Below are 22,130 nucleotides of genomic sequence, written 5' to 3'. Positions count from 1 at the left end.
ACAGATATTTGGACTGCAACAATATGAATATATCCACAAATAAGTTATATGTTTCTGTATTTCATTACATATTATATGTGACACAGTTTTGCAGTCATCCTGATTGTCCCCAAGAGTCTGCCTTTGTGAAGTATTTGTAGACATATGCCTACAAAAACCTCATATCCATAATATTCTGGGAATAGTTCCAAACATTCATTTCCAAAGCTGTTGATTTATGTATCGACATAGGCTCTTGAAAATTCCAAACTTCCCAGGTTATATCTACAGTGACATCTGGAAGAAACAAACCAAAAAATCCTTTTTTAAAATCACATGACCCAGTTTGATATTGAGGAGGTCAATTCATCAAGGATACCTATAAAACCTGAATTCTGACTTCTTATACTTTACTGAGCAAGATAAATGAATATACCAATTTGTAGGTAACAGTAACACAACAGGTATAAAGTGGACCCAAAATCTCTGTTGGGCAGAAAAACTGGAAATGAGTCCTCTGGGAATATACATACAGGGAAGAAAAGTTTAAGTGCCAAGAGAAGGTAGTGAGCTCAAATGAAGACAAAGCTCTTGTAAGATTCCACAATACACTCCTCATATGTACACAGCTATAACCCTCCTAAGACCTACAGAGCATCTACAAAGACTCCCCTGCTCACTCATCATGTGCCAGGCATTACGCTTTAGTAATATTTTCCAGTAGTCATGTATGGATGTGAGAGTTGGACTGTGAAGAAGGCTGAGTGCCGAAGAACTGATGCTTTTGAACTATGGTGTTGGAGAAGACTCTTGAGAGTACCTTGGACTGCAAGGAGATCCAACCAGTCCATTCTGAAGGAGATCAGTCCTGGGATTTCTTTGGAAGGACTGATGCTAAAGCTGAAACTCCAGTACTTTGGCCACCTCATGCGAAGAGTTGACGCACTGGAAAAGACTGATGCTGGGAGGGACTGGAGGCAGGAGGAGAAGGGGACAGAGGATGAGGTGGCTGGATGGCATCACTGACTCGATGGACGTGAGTCTGAGTGAACTCTGGGAGTCAGTGATGGACAGCGAGGCCTGGCGTGCTGCGATTCATGGGTCACAAAGAGTTGGACACGACTGAGTGACTGGACTGAACTGAACTGAGTATTATCCCATTTAACCTCATGACAACACTGTGACATAAATACTGTTAGCCTTGGTATCTAGGTACAGTAACTAAGGACCAACATTACACAATTCAATATCAGAGTCAAGGCCAAAGATATATATATGCAATAACAGAGGATTTCTACTTTTCCTCAGATTTTTATACATTTGAATTACTGATCACTAACAAACTTTTTGGAAGTGGAAAATTTTACAGTTAATGAAGCAGTACACATTTGAGTTTTAAAAAACCAAACATTTTAACAATACAAAGTAGACACTAAACATTTTCTATACTCCCACCACCATTAACAACCTGATACAGGTCCTTCCAGACCTTTTCCAAGAAGCATTAACACCTAATGTGCCCACTTCAATTAAACTGCTTAAAAGGAAAAAAAAACCAACACCATCAATATACCAGTCTATACCCCTTAAGTATACTAAATCAGTAAGAATTTACTTAAAAAAAAACAAAACAAAAAAAGCCAATTCAATAACACATGAGATAAAATATTTTACTTATCTAAATAGTACCAGTGTAAGCAAAAGCAAACCACTGATGGAACTTACGTAAGCCAGCACACAGAATATTCTAAAAGCATAGATACTGAAAAAACAAACAAAACAAAGAGGAAGGATGAGAGGAAGGCAGGGCCAAATAAAGTCTAGCGCCCAGCACAGCAGCACAGCCAGTTTCGTCACCGCCTACCTACTCAAGAGCTTATTTTAACATCTATTTCCATGGCAGCCAGGCATTCAGCAAAATTACACATACAAAAAACTTTTGGGATAAGATTCCTTCTTTCTCCTCCAATAGAAAAGTGCCCCATTTGGCAAATTTAAGCCACATAATCTAAAAGTTTGGCTCTGTGTTGTGATTTCAATACATCAGCTTGTAAGACATCTTTAAATAGTTGTTAACTGACTAGGGAGGAGGGTGGAATTAGCTACTGATTATCTGCAAACATCACAATCACAACGTTTAAGCAATTATATATCCATTTGCCTTCTCATGACAAAATCCAGTAAAACACTGGCAATTCTAAGAAGCAATATATAAACAAGAACTATTTACTGCCATCTAGCAGCCATCCACTGGACTTTTAAATTTGAACCTTAAAAACTCATACAAGCAGATATTAAATTTTAAAACATATGGTAAAATGATACACTGCTTTAGTTAGTGATAGAATATTGGGAGAATTATGATGTGTCAAACAGCAGCATCTTTAAAAAAAATACCCCTAGCATTTTGAAACAATGTAAACATTTTTTATCAAAAAATTAATAAGGAAAAATTAAGAGTATTCCTGAAAAATCAAAAGCAAAGTGAAGTAAATGACCTGTTTTTCAAGTTGGCAGGATAAGCACATAGGAACAAGTATTTCAAGCCAATTTAAAATAAGTATTCTGTTCTTATATCCCTAGTGGAATATAGCCTAAGGACAAAAATAACATAAAGGAATCTTAAGTTGCATTAATTAGTCTTCTTATGACTAGTAAGGATGTATTATTTCAAAATGTATATATGTTATATGCAATATATGCTTAAGTTGTTAGGAGTATTTTTAGCATAAAGGATTTTTAGCATAAAATAAAAAAGATACAAATAGAAAATAAGTCAAAATCAAAACTCTGGGGCTTCCCTGGTGGCTCAGTGGTAAAGACTCCACCTGCCAATGCAGAGATGTGGGCTCAATTCCTGGCCCAGGAAAATGCCACATGCTGTGAAGCAACAAAGCCCATGTATCGCAACTACTGAGCCTGTGCTCCAGCGCCAGGAGTCGCAACTAAGCCCACACACCCTAGAGCCCACACTCCACAACAGAAGACGATGCTGCAATGAGAAGCCCACAAACCCCACTTGGCCCCAACAGAGGAGCCCCTGTTGGCCACAGCAAGAGAAAAAAGCCTGCACAGCAACAGAAACCCAACATAGCCAAAAGTAAAAAAACAAAAAATATATATATTTAAATCTCTGTAATTTTTATGGAAATTGGAAATATCAGTAAAAGTCATCTATTTATTTCTCTTCTTTAAAAACAAAAAACAATCATTTCCTGAGTCTAAGCACTAAAAATATCTAGAAGCAATAACGAAACCAGTAGCAAGTAATACCCCTAATATCCCGACTGTGATTTCTAAAAACCATTTCTCGCTTGAAGAAACCAGGGCTTCCTGAAGAAATATCTGATTCCAAGTCTGGGACAAGAAATGTACAAGATGAACCTGAGATTCCTTGTGACAAAAAGTAATGAAGTTATCAAAAGAACATAGGAGTCCATTTGAAGAGACTCCAAACGCCCAAAGATGAGACAATTAAAGTATCACCAACAGCAACCACAACGGATGAAGACACAAATAATACATAAAAACCCATGACACTAAAACAACGAAAACAAAAACAAACAAAAGACTTCACTGGTCATTTTAAGAGCTTCCTGTAGCACCAACCCATTATTCTAGACACCAGCAAAGTCGGGGGGAAATAATCATCTATTCTGCATTTCTGTATTGCAGAGTCATTAAATATAAAGAATTTCAACTAATAAATGTAGTGGGAGTGATATAATTAAAAAACTATTTTGTAGTCCTTATACAATGAAGCAGGCAACAATCACTAGTAGGGGCTAAAATCAGAGTGAAAGTTGACAGGATGTTTGTAATAGCCAGATAAGACTGACAACCCCTAAAATCACTGACCAGTCATAGCATTAGTAACAGTGAATTAATGATATGCAGTAGAAAGAATGCCTCACCTACTATGAAGAATGCTCACTAAAAAAGCCTCTGGAACTAATGACCAGCTTACAGGAAAGTTAGGGGTTAAACAAAATCAAAAAGATGCAATGAGCCAAACAAAGAATGAGGGAAAGATTAAATGACATGGATCCTTCATCAAATGTAAGGCATGAACAGGGAGGAGACTTTACAGAATAAATGACTCGGCTTAAGAGACATAACTTTCAATTGCAACATGAGGATTTTATCTGGAACTTAATGCAAACAATCCAACTGTGAAAAACACTTTGGAGACAGAAAAATCTAAACATTTCTAACTACAGGATATCATTGCTGCTGCTGCTGCTAAGTTGCTTCAGTCATGTCCGACTCTGTGCGACCCCATAGAGGGCAGCCTACCAGGCTCCCGGTCCCTGGGATTCTGCAGGCAGGAACACTGGAGTGGGTTGCCATTTCCTTCTCCAGTGCATGAAAGTGAAAAGTGAAAGTGAAGTCGCTCAGTCATGTCCAACTCTTAGCGACCCCATGGACTGCAGCCCACCAGGCTCCTCCGTCCATGGGATTTTCCAGGCAAGAGTACTGGAGTGGAGTGCCACTGCCTTCTCCGATAGGATATCAATAGGAAATTGTTAATATTATTAGTTGTGACAATGGCATTGTACCTATGTTTTGGATAAAGATCTCTGTGAAATAATACTGGGAATTTGCTTTAAAATCCCACATGGTGATGGGGAGGGGAGAGAAGGAGCAGCAGAGTAAAAAGGATAAAACAAGAAAGGCAAAATGTTGACAACGGCTGAAGCTAAGGATGGGAAAATTAACTGAACTTCATTTTAGTATGTTTTAAGTTTCTATAATAAAGTTTTAAAGGTGTGTATCACCAGTGTGCTTGCTACCCTCAAGTGTATTCATCTCTAACAATCTGTTTTTATTACAGTCCCCAGATTTGAATATCATTCAACTTTCCAAAAATTAAAAATATTATATTTCAAATAACATATTTATATGAATCCAAATGCCAATTACTACATCATATTAAACATGCATGTAAATTACTATCTGCATTATAGTCACTGTGCCTATCCACTGGACTGGCTTCACTAATGTAAGATCTTCATTGTGCTTAATTAGGACCCCATATTTGTTTCATCAACACTTAATTCAGCTAATATGCAATCAAGGCAATTTAAGTTGTAACTGGATGGGCATGGAGATGGGGAACTAAACCACATTGTTCATACTTACCATGAAAGCTGGCTTTGATCCACACACAGAGGCATTTCATTCATTAAAAACTACAGTCTTCTAAGTCTCTCACTGTACATCTTAAAGTTTGAACTTAATCCAAGTATATATGTATAAGAAGCTTTCAGTGTTTTTCTAGGGGACAAACTGTGTTTTTAAAATTTCTAAAAGTTGAATATCCTAATAACGATAACAAATCCTGAGCGTTCGATAACAAATCCTGAGCGTCCAGTCTCGTCAAAAATTAACATCAGACACTAATACATCAAGGAGTTATTTTCTCATTTAAAAAAAACAAAACAAAAGCACTTCTTGCCTATCACCATTCACCCTTTCATTTGAGGATCCGAATCCTGGCACTGGTGTACAAGTAGAGCAGTTCTCTACAATATAATGGAAAGGAACACTGGATTATGAGTCAGGAGAGCCAAGTGAGGAGGCAGGTCTATACCAGTTTGAATTCATAATTCTTATCCATGGGTGGTAGCTGCCCAAAGCCTTAGTTTGCAAAGGAGTGTAAGGCTTCTTTTAGGACCAGCAGAAGTCTTCAGAGTCCCTCACAGTTCTTAAATGTATAATGTGTCTGGAACAAATATTATTCTCCCCATTTTACGTAACTGCCAAAGGTCCTGCGACTAGTCAAGGGGCAGCGCCGAATTCAACCCTAAAGACTCCATCCCACTACTGCTCCGTCATAAGGGTGGCGAGGCGTGCAACAGCACATCCTGAAACACACGCCTGTGTGCTTCTAATGCACCTGTAACGACATCTGGGAATGAAGGGTGGTGCTTGAATTTATCGCCTTCATTAAAATGAGGTGCTGATATTTAACTTTTTTAAAGTTAGATAATTTGAATACAGTACTATATGTGCTACCAAACTTGAATCATTCATTTATCTACCTTTTACAAAACACTATTTGATATATATAAAACAGAAATAGTTGATATATGTAAAATAGAAACCTTGAGAGAATAAATTTACAACTCAGGGCAGACAGAACTTTGTGCAACTTATTTTGTACTGATGCTGTATGAAAATAATTGTCCAGGATTTACTGCCTGTCATTCGAGTGTGATAAGGGCACTGCTAGAACTATGTAGAGGATAACTAGAGGAAAAGGACAGAAGGGTCAGAATCAGAGGATCCGCTAATGCTAGAAGAGCCAAATGATTGGTTACAACTCAATCTTCAGAAACATTCTAACTTAAATCATAGTCAGCAGCTATGTGCAAAGAAGTATGTGATAATGCAATGCAGAGAAAAGCCAACTTATTCCTACCACAGAACTGAGAAAATTTCAATTTCTTACTTGAAACATATTTGCAATAAGACAATCAGTGGCTTTCTCTTTCCATCTATATCTACAAGATAACCTAGCAAACACTCACACAGGAATGTTTTGTTATGTTTATTCTAGAGCTGTGCTGTGTGGTTAGTTGCTCAGTCCTGTCCAACTCTTTGCAAATCCATGGATCGTAGCCCACTAGGCAGCTCTGTCCATGGCGATTCTCCAGGCAAGAATACCGGAGTGGGTTGCCATGCTCTCCTCCAGGGGATCTTCCAAACCCAGGCATCGAACCCAGGTCGCCCACACTGCAGGCAGATTCTTTACCAGCTGAGCCACCAGGGAGGACCAAGAAGACTGGAGGGGGTAGCCTGTCCCTTCTCCAAGGGGGTGTTCCCAACCGAGGAATCGCACTGGGATCTCCTGCATTGCAGGAGGATTCTTTACCAGCCGAGCTACCAGGGGAGCCCCTAGAGAAATATAACTCAAATTTTAATCTGGAGACAGAAATAACAGAGATGACATATCTACCCTTAAAATTCCCTTTGACTTCAGAAAATGGTTTTCTAACAGCCATTTCCACTATCTACTACTCCAGTTTGTGAATCCTGCCTCACAGCACCACAGTTTTGAGAGCTGAAAGACTAAAAGAAAATTTAGGAAATGACAACACTAAACACAGCAATTCTCCAAGTTTAACTTCAAAAAAGAATATGAAGTTGGCACATACAAAACAATCAATCATCAGGAGTTGAGATTTAAAACTACAATTACTCAAGGCCTCTCCATTAATTATTGTCATAACTTTCTTTGAAAAAGAAAGTAGAAAAGCATACTGCTTTAAAAAATGTGTTGTATCTTTCAGACTAAAACAGAGTCAAAGCATAACACAAATTACAGTTAAGCAGTCATCTATTTTTTTCAACTCTATGCTATAAATTAACACTATCCTCAACAAACAAAGGTCTGGAAAAGCTGAATTCTAAGACAAAAGCCTGCCTTTATAAGAGTCAAATGAAAAGTAAACAACAGTAGAGAAGGCTCATTCTCTGGAAAGCCTGTGAGTCACTGACATCCTGTTCTGCTTCCAGAGGCCAAGTGTAACTCCAGGTTTTCAGACTGGAGTTTACCAAGCCCACTCACTGCTTACTGTGGAGACGACCTATCCACAAGTTAAGCATCTACCTAATACATAAGACCAACCAGAAAGCATCAGTTAATATTTCTGAGTGTATTCTATGCATGGTCTGTCTGCAATGGCATATAATTTCCAATTCCATAAAATTCCTTTGTAGCAAACAGTAAATATTAATCTCATTTTATGGAACAGCCTAAAAGGTTAAACAGATCCTGCTGAACTAAGGAGTCTGCAGTAGGCAGAATAATGGCCTCCCCAAAAATGTCTGTATCCTAATTCCCTGAATCTGTGAAATAGCAAGAGGGAATTAAGGTTGCAGACAGAATTAAGGTTACTAGCCAACTGACACTGAAATGGGAAGACTATCCTGGATTATCTGAATGGGCCCAATGAGATCACAAGGGCCCTAATATAAGTGAAAGAGGGAGGTAGAAGCAGTGTCAAAGCCAGAGAGATTTGAAGATACTAAGCTGCTGGCTTTGAAGACAGAGGAGTGAACACAACCAACAGTATGTGTACAGCCTCCAGAGGCTTGAAAAAGCAAGGAACATTCTCCCCGAGAGACCAAGGAAGGAATTCAGTTCACTGAGACCCAGTTCACATTTCTGACATACAGAACTATAAAATGATAACTCTGTGTTGTTTTAAGCACTAAATATTTGGCAACTTGTTATAGCAGCAATATGAAACAAACACAGCCTAAATCTGTCACCATTCTGCAGGAATTTGCTAAAGTTTGTGAACAACACAGGTAGTAGCAGTAAAATTTAGCAGTGATTTGTTTCCTCTGTCCTGTTCAGTGCTTCAAAATTCAACTTGTATACTCTTACATAATAGTTTCTTTACATCTTAAAAAAAAAAAAAAGTACATAGGAATTAATCCTGAATTTTAAAATATTTTTAAAAAATATACCAGCAATTTAAAAAATAAATAAAATAAAATAAAAATATACCAGCAATTTATAGATCAATAGAATCAAGTCCTAACAAGTAAATAGAGGATATTTCAGACAAGTAAACTTATAACTTAAAAGAATGTTACCAAAGTTATAGATACTTTTTTTGGGTGGGCATGAGTAAGGAAAAGTGTAGGACACTTTTTTAGCCTAGATAACCTTCCATGCTGTTACATGGCAGGAGAGTTGGGGTCTAAATCCACAGGTCCAAACGATCTTTAAAATTCTCTTCTGACTCTATAAGCCATAGTGTTTCAATTCAAATTACTCATGAAAATATACCCTGACAATTCATTTTTCTCCTACTTTAAAATATCTTCAAGCCTTGTACTATTTTCCTCTTACTTACAATTTCAAGCTAGAATAGGTTCTCCCAGAGAAACTAAGTCCACTGTAGTTCATTTTAATATATTTTCATATAATTTCTTCTACATTTAAGAGAATAGGATAAATTCCCCTAAAATATTTACTATCACAATGCAAATAAGTTTTAGCTTTAAAACTGTCCCTTTCAATGAAAGTAGGTAAACGGTTTCTAAGCTATACTTGCTATTCCATAAGCCCATCAAAAGGTCACGGAATGATAACACCTTTCTAACTCACGGGTAACTAGTGGAAAGCGGCATGGTTCCATTTACTAACAGAAGAACAGATTCTGCCATAAGTTTAGTGTGCCCGTGGGCAAATCACTCAACATCTTTGCATCTGCTTCTTCAACCATAAAAAAGGAAAAATGCTGCTGACCTGCCTCAAAGGGACGTTATAAGAAATTAATGATTATGAAATTTTACAAACGTAATGTGCCATTTAAAAACCTAACTATAGTGCTTAAAAAAAATACTTTACAAACCACATGTTCTGACTAAGCATCTGCTGGGGTCATTACCTAGAGTGGTCTGTCCCAAAGTAACCTTTCTAATAAACGCTACTAGAGATCCCAAGAACATTAGCTTCTTCAGAAACAGGCATATAGCACGGGATGTTCCCTCACTACCTCCCACGGCTTACCTTTTAAGAGCAATCTCATGCAATCAGATTTCACTAACAGCAGCTGTAATAATAATCTATAGAGTTATGAGAGACTATCATAAATGCTACAGAGGACTGGGTCTATTCACCACCTAGTAGTACTAGACATTCAAATAAATTAATAATACCTACTGAAAGTGGAGAGCAAAAAAGTTGGCTTAAAGCTCAACATTCAGAAAACAAAGATCATGGCATCTGGTCCCATCACTTCATGGGAAATAGATGGGAAAACAGTGGAAACAGAGTCAGACTTTATTTTGGGGGGCTCCAAAATCACTGCAGATGGTGACTGCAGCCATGAAATTAAAAGACGCTTACTCCTTGAAAGAAAAGTTATGACCAACCTAGATAGCGTATTCAAAAGCAGAGACATTACTTTGCCGACTAAGGTCCGTCTAGTCAAGGCTATGGTTTTTCCTGTGGTCATGTATAGATGTGAGAGTTGGACTGTGAAGAAGGCTGAGCGCCAAAGAATTGATGCTTTTGAACTGTGGTGTTGGAGAAGACTCTTAAGAGTCCCTTGGACTGCAAGGAGATCCAACCAGTCCATCCTAATGGAGATCAGCCCTGGGATTTCTTTGGCGGGAATGATGCTAAAGCTGAAACTCCAGTACTTTGGCCACCTCATGACAAGAGTTGACTCATTGGAAAAAACTCTGATGCTGGGAGAGATTGGGGGCAGGAGGAGAAGGGGACGACCGAGGATGAGATGGCTGGATGGCATCACGGACTCGATGGACATGAGTCTGAGTGAACTCCGTGAGTTGGTGATGAACAGGGAGGCCTGGCGTGCTTCGATTTACGGGTCGCAAAGAGTCGGACATGACTGAGTGACTGAACTGAATTGAATACCTGGGCTTCCCAGGTGGCTCAACGTTAAAGAATCCATCTATCAATGCAAGAGATGCAGGTTCAGTCCCTGAATCAAGAAGACCCTCTGGAGGAGGAAATGGCAAGCCACTCCAGTATTCCTGCCTGGAAAGCCCCTTGGGCAGAGGAGACTGGCAGGCTGTAGTCCATGGGGTCACAAAGAGCTGGACACAATTGAGCAACTGAGCATGCATGCACTGAATGTCTACTGAGTGCTGAACACCACTAAGCAAGGCCTATACTTATCTGCCATTAACGTAAAGCTAAAGATACATGGCATTGCCCTAAGTAAATCATTTGGTAGTAGAGAAAATAGCATACTGAATGCAAATAAAATCTTTCTAAGGGCATCAAAAAAGAGTGACATATATCTTCTATAAATTGATATAGAAAGATGTAAAAACAGCCACAGAACAATATGCAAAGTATAAGCCCATTTTTGCAAAACCAAACATATCCAAAAATATATAAGTTTACCCGTGCAAGGAAAAAGTTATGGAAGAATATACCCCAAACTTTTAAATCAAGCTACCAACAGGAAGAAGGTAATGACTTTTACTATTCACTGTATACATTATCTTTCTGTAATTTTTTAACATTTACAGCAAACTGAAATTGCTTTCATACTTTAAAAAAATATATTTAATTTTGCTAGGAACAGGACAGATTAGTTTAGAAAAGTATTTCTCCAAATTGAGGCAAAGCAAAATTAGGTGACTTACTAAGTGTGAAGCCCTCTGACACTGAACAACTTTTTAAAAAAATCATTGAACATACGGCTGCCCTGGCAGTCCAGTGGTTAGGACGCTGCGTTTTCACTGCAGGAGGCCTGGGTTCAATCCCAGGACCGGGAATTAATGCCACAAGCCAAGGGGCCCAGACAAGAAAAAAAGAAATCACTGAACAACTTTCAACAAGGATATTCAGATTAAAAAAATGAAATGGGACCTTGGATGAGATACACTTAGCAAGATAAAACTGAAAATATAAAAAACTAAATTTTTTAAAGCTCCCAAATAGGTATAAGCCAAGCTGCCTCATTTAAACTCTGGGAGCAATAGTAGCTCTTTGTCATTGAGCCTGTTCAGTTTTCCTTTTACTCTCTCGGGTAGAGACAGACTCAGGCTTGGCAGGGCCCCAGGCCTCGTACACCCCACCCCCACAGCGCGCCTCGCCAGAGCAGCTTCAGGTGACTAACCGCCACATCCGAACAGTGATCAGATCAGATGGTGAGAAGAAAAAAAGACTTTTCCTATAAGCAAGGCTGGATGTGGATGCTTGCTTAGAAAATGAACATCTCCAGTGGCTCACCTAATCCAACAAAAAACCTCTAGGCTTGGAAGTAAAATTTACTTTCCCTTCAAAGAATCCCATCTAGACAAGCCAGCAGCAAATTAGAAGAAAGGTCAAGTATTTACTAAGAGAAGATTCTGCATCAGGAAGGGCTAGAATAAATAAAGGTCTGAATGGAGGCAGAGTTCTTAGAATAAAGAAATCTGGTTTTCACCTTCCCTTGAACAGTCTTTTTAAGGATTTCACAAAGACAGTAATAACAGGCTTCAATCTTAATCACAAAACTGTAACTTCTTCCCCCAACTTCCAAATCAACCTTTAAGTTAAAAGAGACTAGAGTCACTGTATCACCCCCAAAGCATTTCAACTCATAAGCATTTACACCTTCTTTCCATGAACTAACAATAATAGCTTCAATTTATGGAGTAGATCGTGTCATTACACTTAGTCACCCCTAACAGCCCCATGAGGTAAGCGTTACCACCATTCCTCATAAGACAGGACACCAGCCTTCCTAGAAAGTTAAAGAAAACTGCCCACAACTTGGCAAGTGTGAGAGTCCCAATTTAATCCCAAGCAGTCTCGATGAAAGAATCCTCACTCTACCCATTTATAAAAGAAGTGACAACTTTTACCAGAATAATGCAGCTACCATGTACTGACTACTCAGAACATGTACAGTTTAAGTTAAATGTTATTTCATTTAATACTTACACAACCTTGTAAGGTAACTATCAATATTACTATCCCACTTTGCAAGAAAATGAATCTGATGTTTACTTTCACTTCAAAAATAAACAACTTTCCCCAAACTTCAACAGCCAGAACACAGAAAGACAGCCCTGGGAACAAGACCTCTCTCTTTCCAAGCCATATGCTCTCAATCACTAAGCTACACTATTTACTGGGCACTTTTAACTAAAAAAAGATGGTTTTTATAGTCATTTTCAAGTATAACTTTTACTATCAGTATAAGGTAAGTCTTTTCTTTAAATGCCATTTGGTCTAAGATTTGATGATTTATAATGTTCATTTCTGTTATTAAAGAAAATGACAGAAATCAGTGTGACTTTAAGTGAAACTTACTGAATAGTTACCAATGACATTCTTCTAAGCAAGTATGCCCTGCAAGATTATCAAACTAGGAGACAGCAGTCCACTGTTCGTCAAAACCTTGACATCGGACTTTAAATATCCTATAGTTAGTTAAGTCACACTGCCAAAAACTCATCTATAAATTAGGGGAAAAAATGGCTTAAATAAGAAAAGTCTACATAAAGTATCTATCTCACTGTCCCATATAGTCTGTTTTCTGACACACTGCAATAGTAAAAGACTATGTACAAATTATTATTCTCTCAAGTGATAGCTATATTTATAACTTAAAAGTGATCCATTACTTTCTGTAAAGATTTTCTTCCTTCAAATGATAATCATCACCCCAAAGAATCTCTCTACCACCAGACTGCCAGCACCAATGTTAAGGTGGAAAGATACACCAGGCAGAGTAATGTAGAATTGTATCTTTATCTTCAAGTGTCATAATGCTCAGTACATCTAGTTATTCACAGTTAGATATTATCCTCAGAGTAAGCCAAGTGTTGGTTTAAAACTTTCTTTTCTGCCTCTTTTATTTTGTCCCTTAGTCCTATTAACCAACCTAAAACATGACTGTTAGTATGTGAGGTGAAGAAGAAGTTGGTTTCTCGGTCTCTGTGAACGGACCCTAGTAGATTTGTCTTTTATCTTCTGCTAAACTGTTTACATACTTCTTTAAACTCACTTTTCCTCCCCAAACTTGAATGCTGTCTCCAATTTTAGTATGAAAATTATCAGATTTCTAGAAACACATTATCTTCCATGGGAAATGTGAACATCAAGATTTCCTGCACTCCTCAATTTTTATAACAAAAGCTCTCTTTTAAAATTAAACATACTAATTAGCAGTTTAAGAGGTAACAAATATACTGACTTATTTTCATGTTAAGTAATAAATGAAAATATTTCAGTCATCTTGGGAACAAAAGCTTGTTATTTACAGCTCATGTTTCATTTAACGTCCACTAGGTATTAACAAGTCCCCAAAGTTTCTTTCCTTTTTCTTTCTTTTTCTGAAAGAAAAAGACTTTTTAGTATTTTCTTTTGTCTTCTGTATTCAAAATAAGTTACAAGCTAAAGAGCTCTGCACTGAAGTATCAATAAAAAATTTTAAGTAATTCTACTTGCAATATATGCCTTATCAAAATCCACACCTTCTAGAATCGGCAGTATTTAAGTATCACAAAGATTTTGGCCCTCTCCGGCCCACAGATGACTGTGGCCGTCATCTCACCCAGAACACCGGTGCATGCTTTGCACGAACGCAGCGACATCCTTGTCCTGTGACACTCAAATGAAGGTGCCACCAGTCCTGGTTTAAACAACTCACCCAAAATGAAAGTCTGCCATGGTTTTAAATATTCTTAACTAAACACCTAACAGAGCTGACTCTTAAGCAACACTGGTGGGGGGACTGGAGGGGCAGCTGAAATCCTGATGTAACTTTACAGTCTGCCTTCTGTATCTGCAGATCCACATTCTTGGATTCAGCTACCCAGGCACTGTGTAGGATGACTGTGTATCTGTTGAAAAAACTTCTTGAATAAGTGGACCCAAGCAGTGCAAACCCATGTTATTCAAGGGTCCACGATATAGCATATCCATATTTTGAGTTTAGTCATATTTCACCAAGCAATACACTAGTCAGCAATTTTCACAAATGTAAAATATATTTTATAAATGTATTCAATATAAATGTTTATTTCCAAAAATTATGCAGCCCTAATTTCCTCATAAAATCCCAGCTTTCCAGTTATTCATCTACATCTTGGTACCCTCCTTGACTTTCCTCTACATTCAACCTGACAAGAACTCCTTTCGGCTCTTTGGCTCTATCTTCAAACCACACCTAGAAGCCGACCATTCCACACCTCCCTCGTTGAGCAGCCACCATCCTTTGTGACTACAGCTTTTTAACTCGTCGGCTTCCGTCTTGTAGACTTGCCCACAGCCTGTTTTTAACACAGCAGTTAGTGATCCTTTAAAAACATAAGGAAAATCAGCCACTCTGTAATGAGACTGCATCATTCTGTTCAAAACCCACAAGTGCTCCCTATTTCTATCAGAGTGAAAGTTAAAATCCTCACAAAGGCCTTCAGGTGATCGGCTCTGATGTGCTCCATCCCCGCCGTGCAGCCCCCTTTACCTGCCTGACCCCGTCCACTTCTGATCTCCTTCCTTCCTTCATCCGCTCCAGCTACCCTAGCCTCTGTGCAGGTCACCGAACACGTCCAACTGCCTTTGAGGCCACATGAGTAACTCCCTTACGTCCTTCTCTCAAGTATTTGCACAAACGTCTTCTCGATAAACCCTACTTGACCACCTTACTTCATGCTACAACCTATCCACCTCATATTCTCTGTCCTCCTTACCAAGCTCCCCTCTTATTTCTCTACTACTGACCACCTAACAAATTAGAGAATTGATTTATTATGTTTATTCTTACTTGTCTGCCCCTCACCTCATCTTAAAAGGTAAGATCCACAGGGCTAGGACTTTCTACCTGTTTTGCTCACTGGATATATCCTAAATGGCTAGACTGGAGACTAGCACGCAAGGATTCAATAAATGTTGAGTGAATTTTTTAAATGGCCAACTCTTCAGTGGCCACTTTCTACAACACAAAACACTCAGCTCTCAATAGGGTTACCAGAGGTAGCATCACTCCTCTGAAAACTGAAAGGTCCACTCCTAAGAACCCCCAAAATGGAAAATGTACATTCACACTAAAGCCTGAAACAAATGTTAACAGCAACATTACTCATAATAGGCAAAAGTAGAAATAAATGAACCAACAAAATGTGGTATATCCAAGGAAATGGAATATTATTCAGCAATTAAAAGGAATGAAATATTGACACAGGCCTCAGAATGAATGAATCCTGAGACTATTATGAGAGGTGTAAGAAGTCAGACACAAAAGGTCACGTATTATATGATTCCATTGCTAGAAAATGTCAAGAACAGGCAAATTAATCTTAGAGACAGAAAGTAGATTAGTGATTGCCAGAGGAAGGACAGAGGGAAGGGAGAACAAAGAGTGACTACTAGTGGATAACAGGTCTCTCTGGGGAAGATGAAAATGTTCTGGAGTTAGACAGCAGTGACGGAAACGGTCTGTGAAAAGTACTGAACTGTGTACTTTAAAAGGATGAATTGCGGGACTTCCCTGGTGGTCCAGGGGTTAAGACCCTGCATTACCAGAGCAGGGGGCCTGGGTTCAACCCCTGGTCCGGGACTAGATATGGCATGCCGCGACTGAAGACCCTGCAATGCTACAGCTGAGACCTGGCCTAACAAAACTTATAAATGCATACCTTTTAAAAGGGTGAATTTTACCTCATTCCCTAAAATTCAAAAGCAAAACAAAACAACAGGGAGGACTGCTCAGTTCAATGTTCACTGCCCACTAACAATGGAAGACTAAGAATGAGGAGTGTCAATATTTGGGCCACGTGGTGCAGAGCCCAATCACTGGAGAAGACCTGACGCTGAGAAAGGCTGAGGGCAGGAAAAGAACAGCTGACAGAGGATGAGACAGCTGGATGGCATCGCCGACTCGACGGACATGAGTCTCAGCAAACTCTGGGACACAGTGAAGGACAGGGAAGCCTGGTGCTCCAGTCATGGGGTCGCAAAGAGCAGGACCCAACTGAGCGACTGAACAGCAACAAAGAGTTGGGAATGGCTTCTTGGCTGTACTCAGTTCCAAGAATCTATCCACCAACAAATCACAGCAAAAAGATTTTTTTAAAGCGACTGGGGATGGGAGGGTTAGTCATCTATAAACAGCAGTAAGCAGAAACCTCATAGTCAATTCATTACACTCCTATATCCCCACCTTCAATACAACCATTTCCCACACCTGGTCTACCTCCATCTCTCATCAAACTGACTGGCGGCTCGTCTCCCTTCTTCCACTCCCACTCCCCTGCAGCTGACCCCCTACTCAACCACTTCATTGTCTGGCTTGAGACTTTTCAGCGACTTCCTAGCACACTCAGACTTTAAGTCCTTACATGACCTACATGGCCCTACATTGTTCTGGCCCTTGTGAGCTCTCAAGCCTCATCTCCTCCCACTTCAGCCCTAAAGGACACCTTCCTGCTCCTTAAACATTTCAAGATTAAACATCTAACCTAAAGTCACACTCTTGGTCACTCTACCCTTTTATCCTGATTCTGCTTCATCTCCCTTCATAGAACTTACCACTTTTTTCTTTTGGTTTAGTGTCTATCCACCCTAATACAGTCGACCCTTGAACAACACAAAGATTAGGGGCCCTACTCTCCCCATGCAAGGGAAAATCCATGTATAACTTCAGACTCCCCCCACATTTAACCACTAATAGTTCAATGTTAACCAAAAGCCTTACCAATAACATGCAAAGTCGATAAACACATATTTTGTATATGTATTTTACACGGTATTCTTACAATAAAGTAAGCCAGAGAAAAGAAAATATTATTAAGATCATAAGAAAGAGGAAATACATTTATACTACATATACCTGTATTTACTTCCCTGGTGGCTCAAATGGTAAAGTGTCTGCCTACAATGCCGGAGACCTGGGTTCGAACCCTGTGATGGGAAGATCTCCTGGAGAAGGAAATGGCAACCCACTCCAGTATTCTTGCCTGGAGAATCCCATGGACGGAGGAGCCTGGTGGGCTACAGTCCACGGGGTTGCAGAGAGTCAGACACGACTGAGTGACTTAACTATCACTATCGCTATCCCTAATATTTATCAAAAACTCACGTACAAGTGCAGGTTGAGCATCAACTGTGAAGTCCACAAGGGTTAAAAATTCTTATTTTGTTTACTGCTGTATCCTCAATACCTACAGTCGCATCTAGTACAAACAAGGCACATGGTATCTCTTCAGTGACTGAATTTACAAGGTAAGCTAGCAAAAACACATTCTTCTGTGAAATATCTACCACATTTTAAAAAATTACAATAAGCAAAGGATTAGAAATGTGGACAGGAAACAAGTCAGTGTTTTACAAAATTATTCATCAAAAAGATCACAAGTTTATAGCACATAATACATTTGCCATATTATGGGTCTAAGTACCCTGAAATATCATGAATATTAACTATGAGGTTAACACTCACACTGGATTAACCAAGCCTCCGATTTCTCTTCATTCTACCTGCTCCCTTACTCTTATATCTTAATTAGTTAAGTCCACTTGGATGCGGACCTCCTACAGGTCCCTTGAATACTCAAAACCTTATTCATGTTTACTCCAGTCACAGCATAGTTCAAAATAAAATAACATCTATCTCATACTCCAAGACAGAAACCTCCCTCTTCCTCCTACCCCAGGGTGAGTTGCTGGTCCTCAATTTCACTTCCTGGATATTTCACATCTATTCCCTATGGTTCTGCTCCCGTGGAATCAGCTCCTTAGTCACTTCTTACTTTGATTTATCACCTGGAACTAAGTCTCCCATGAATTAGCTGGAACTAAGTCTCCCATGAGTCAGCTCCTTATTCACTTCTCACTTTGACTTATCACCTGGAATTTCCAGATTTTCCATTCAGATTTCCCTTTAGATATTTCACTACAATACTACCAAAGTGATCTCTCTCTAGTATAAGCCCAGTATCCTTACATTCAGTGGGTCCATGTAGCTTTGCAGAACTTTTTCGGCTCCCTGACTTATTTTCATCGCCCGTCACTGCCCTCCTATTCCCACCCCCAATGCATCACACTTTATGTCAACCTCAGCCACACTGAACTACCTACAGTTTCCAGATACATCATCTTGTATTTTTCCTTTATTTTCCAGTATGTTGTTCCCTCTCTGAAACACTCTTTTCTACTCTTCTTACCTAGCGAAAGCTTTAACTTTCAGCTTAGAGGCCAAGTCTACCAGAGAACTTTCCGTGGCTCTCTGCTTTAGATGTCCTCTTCTGTCCTTCCACTGCACTCATCACAAATACTATACAGCAAAAAAACATTTGTATAATTCAGTAGGTACCATTTGTTTTATTCTTCTGTGTCTTCAACTAAATTACGAGCTCCTTGAGAACAGGACTGATGTCATTTACCTTCCCGTCACACTCCCGGACACAGGGAAAGGGTTGTTGTTAAGTGAAAGATTTATAAAATGGGGAGAGAGAAAAGAAGGACAAGTGAGGAGAGGAAGGAAGAAAAAAAAAAGAGGAAGGAAAGGTAGAAGGGAGAGAGGGAGGGAGAGAGAGGAAAGGAGAAGGGTGGCGTGGGGAGAGGGACTGAGAACACTCACACAAACAAAGGATATTTCAATAGGCATGTGCAATCAATCCATGATTTTTATGTGGTCTCAGACAGTGATTACTGAGGAGTGAATGGTACATCTGAAAAAGCCCATCTCCCCAGATCCTAAGCACAACCATCTGAATCACTTATCCCCTAAAGATTCTGAAATGCCTACTCTATTCCACATCCACTTGAAAATTTACTGCAGTGTAATGAGAAATGTTAATAACATGCATGATATAAAAGCAAAAAAAAAGAAATTTAGAAAAAAGCACAAAATGTAACTGACATAATTAAGTCTTAGAATTATTTACAGACTTCAATAATCTATCATTTCCTCACAATGTGCTATCAATGACATTGAAAGGTTTATCACAAGTATGAAAAGTACGCCCAACATAACGGCAACGTCATGATCTATGTTAAAGCACAAAACCGCTGTTATAGCCATATTTCTCAAAAACACACCGGGCAGAACCACGAGATATGGTAAAGGGGCTTTATTTATTTAAATAAATTCTTAAAGGCAGTACTACAGGAAAATTGCTTCTAAAACATACAACATTTAAAATGATATGTATATTTTTCCTTGCCTTGGGACTCTAAAGCAACAACCAAAAAAGTGTATTCCACACTTTTTCAGTTACCTCAATACGCTGTCACTTAATAAAATTTACTGTGACTAGGAAGACAAATAATAGGAACTTAAAAGCTTGCTACAAAGTACGAATTTCTTTGGTAGATCTGACAATTGGCCTAAGTCCTTCCATGGCTTAGTTATTACAATATAGAGACTGGGAACACACAAAAGAGAAAATCTAAAGTCTAATATAATCAATACTACATACTTTTTGAATTACAATTCTGTTAAAGCAAATAACCATGGGCAGCCTCTCAACTTTTTAAGTTGAAAGAAATAAGCTAAGTTTTTAGAACTTATGATTACTAGTAGATTCCCAAAGAGAGGACTTACTGTACTGATAAAAACAGAAGTTCTTCTTGTATAAAATTAGGAGATTATTTTAACAATTCTTTCTTTTTAACATTACTAGTAACTTTTTGTTTAAAGGCAGTAATAACAGAAATGCTGAATCTTTAAAATGAGTTCTAAAATAACAATAAAAATTGCATTTGCCTAATACTATGAAACTTTCAAGCTGAAGTTTCCAACGTACTTTCATTTTTTAAAAAGGTTTAAAAAAAAAAGAAAATGAAAGGAAGAGAGAAAAAGAAAATCTAAAAGACTTTCAACTTAGTACATTTCCTTTAACCAAAAATTAACATAGTACCCTAGATGTGCCAGGCACTCCACTGGAAACTTTGACAGATTACAACATTTATTCCAAACTAACTCCTGTATTATTCACCCTATAAACTTAAATCATTCAACCCAACACTTTTCTATAGAAATTGCTGTCCAATGCCAAAGAAGATATTTTTTCCTAAAAAATTTACTTGTCACTGTTTCACACAGATCAGACAGAAGGTGACGGAGCTAGCATTTTTAGCATGGTTAACAAAAGGGATTCATTTCTGAAACATCACTGTTTTTTTTATTTACATGAAGGTGAAATAGTAATTCATCAGATTTAAACTGTTTCATGTAGCAGTTTATAGCACCTCAAACTCAAAAAGAAAACAACCTAAAAAAAAAAAAAGACTGAATTTAACTACTTTGTATAGCTAATAAATATTTAAGTAGTCACAGCTTTCACTTTCTACCATGAGCAAGTACTCCAAATCTTAATTTGGATGCAGTACTATAAAAGTGGTCCTGATTCTGAAGAGAATTAAAGATTTTTTTTAAGTAATTCAAAGGACTGTCAAAAGTAGCTGGAATTTACATTTTAACATACTAACTGTTGCATTTCTATCCCTGTGAAAACCCTCTACTCTTTTCAAGCTCTTCTGAGTTTGTAATGGATGAAAACTACCTGCTAGTCTCTAAGTTCCACTAGTTGAATCTAAACATTTCAGATATCTAAGGCTTTTCATCCTAAAGTGCGTTAAAAAATATGGCAGCATTCAATCACATATTCTTTAAAGTGAAAAAACAACCTGTACTAAGTTTATGACTATAATTTCTTCAACCATTTAAGCAAACCATACTTTTTTAGACAATATCCTCCATTCAGTTAACATGTTTACATTTAAAAGGAATCTGGCAATCGGTTTTATCACAATACAATACAGCATCTGATAATTTATAGACCTAATGGATCAGCAGAGGAAAACACACCATATAATCCTATATCCCTGGAAATACAAGGAACAACAAACTGCTGTCTTTGAATTATGAAAAGATCACCAACATTCTCTTCAAAAAATCTTTCAATTAAGATTATATTTAATTCTCCTAAGCAAGGAGGTCTTCTGTTAAAAATTCACAATACTGTTCACACAATAAATGACATGTTCTTTCAGCAGTGTAACCGATAGAACCACAATACAGTTCAGTTTCTAGAATCAGATTACTTGACCTGCTTTTAAAACACTTAAATTCACGCAGCTATTTCTCTCATTCCCCGCAAAAAGAGGTTCTATAAGGAAAAATCATCCTCAGCGAGATATCCTATAACCGGCTCCAACTCCACAGCAAAGCCCACCGATATCCACACCAGCTGACCCTCGTCGTCTCCGGGGACGAGCTCGGGCACCAAGCCACCACACACACCTTCCTCAGCAAAACTCGGAGGGGCCCCCTACCCGAACTCAATCCAAGCCCCCACTTCCTAGATTCTCTAGCCCCCGAGGCTCGTCTTCTGGAGATCTTACCTTCATGATGATCCTGGGGCCGCGATCTCCCCGAAAATACCAGATTCACCTGCACCTGGAAAAGAAACAAAAGACACCCCGTCAACATCACGGGCACCCCTCTGCACTGGCGGAGGCGGAGGGACTCCAGCGAAGCCTGCACGCCGAAAAGGAGCTCAAGGAGGCGTCAGCCCCCGAAACCACCAAACGCCGATCCAGGGTCCCCTCTGGCCCCGCCATCCCCGCAAACCCGGCCACCTACACAGCTCGACAGCTTCCCGTCCCCATTGTCGGGACCCGACGGAGTTTCCCGTCTCCGACAATGACGCCA

The 22,130-nt window shown here is 38.8% G+C and overlaps 1 protein-coding gene across 5 annotated transcripts in view; it reads right to left on the bottom strand.

Moving 5' to 3' along the window:
• ARID4B (AT-rich interaction domain 4B) overlaps positions 1 to 22,130 on the bottom strand; it is a 137,655-nt gene that overhangs the window by 114,505 nt on the left and 1,020 nt on the right. For all 5 annotated transcript variants that reach the window (XM_040242709.1, XM_040242711.1, XM_040242713.1 and 2 more), the window contains exon 2: positions 21,821 to 21,875. In XM_040242709.1, the coding sequence (XP_040098643.1) occupies positions 21,821 to 21,826 (6 nt within the window). In that variant the 5' untranslated portion in view covers positions 21,827 to 21,875. The remainder of the gene's footprint in view (positions 1 to 21,820; positions 21,876 to 22,130) is intronic.

Source organism: Oryx dammah, unplaced genomic scaffold, assembly GCF_014754425.2.
Source record: "Oryx dammah isolate SB20612 unplaced genomic scaffold, SCBI_Odam_1.1 HiC_scaffold_6, whole genome shotgun sequence".
NCBI lineage: Eukaryota > Metazoa > Chordata > Mammalia > Artiodactyla > Bovidae > Oryx > Oryx dammah.
The sequence above is the reverse complement of the archived record's forward strand: the minus strand, read 5'-3'. Positions and strand labels throughout refer to the sequence as shown.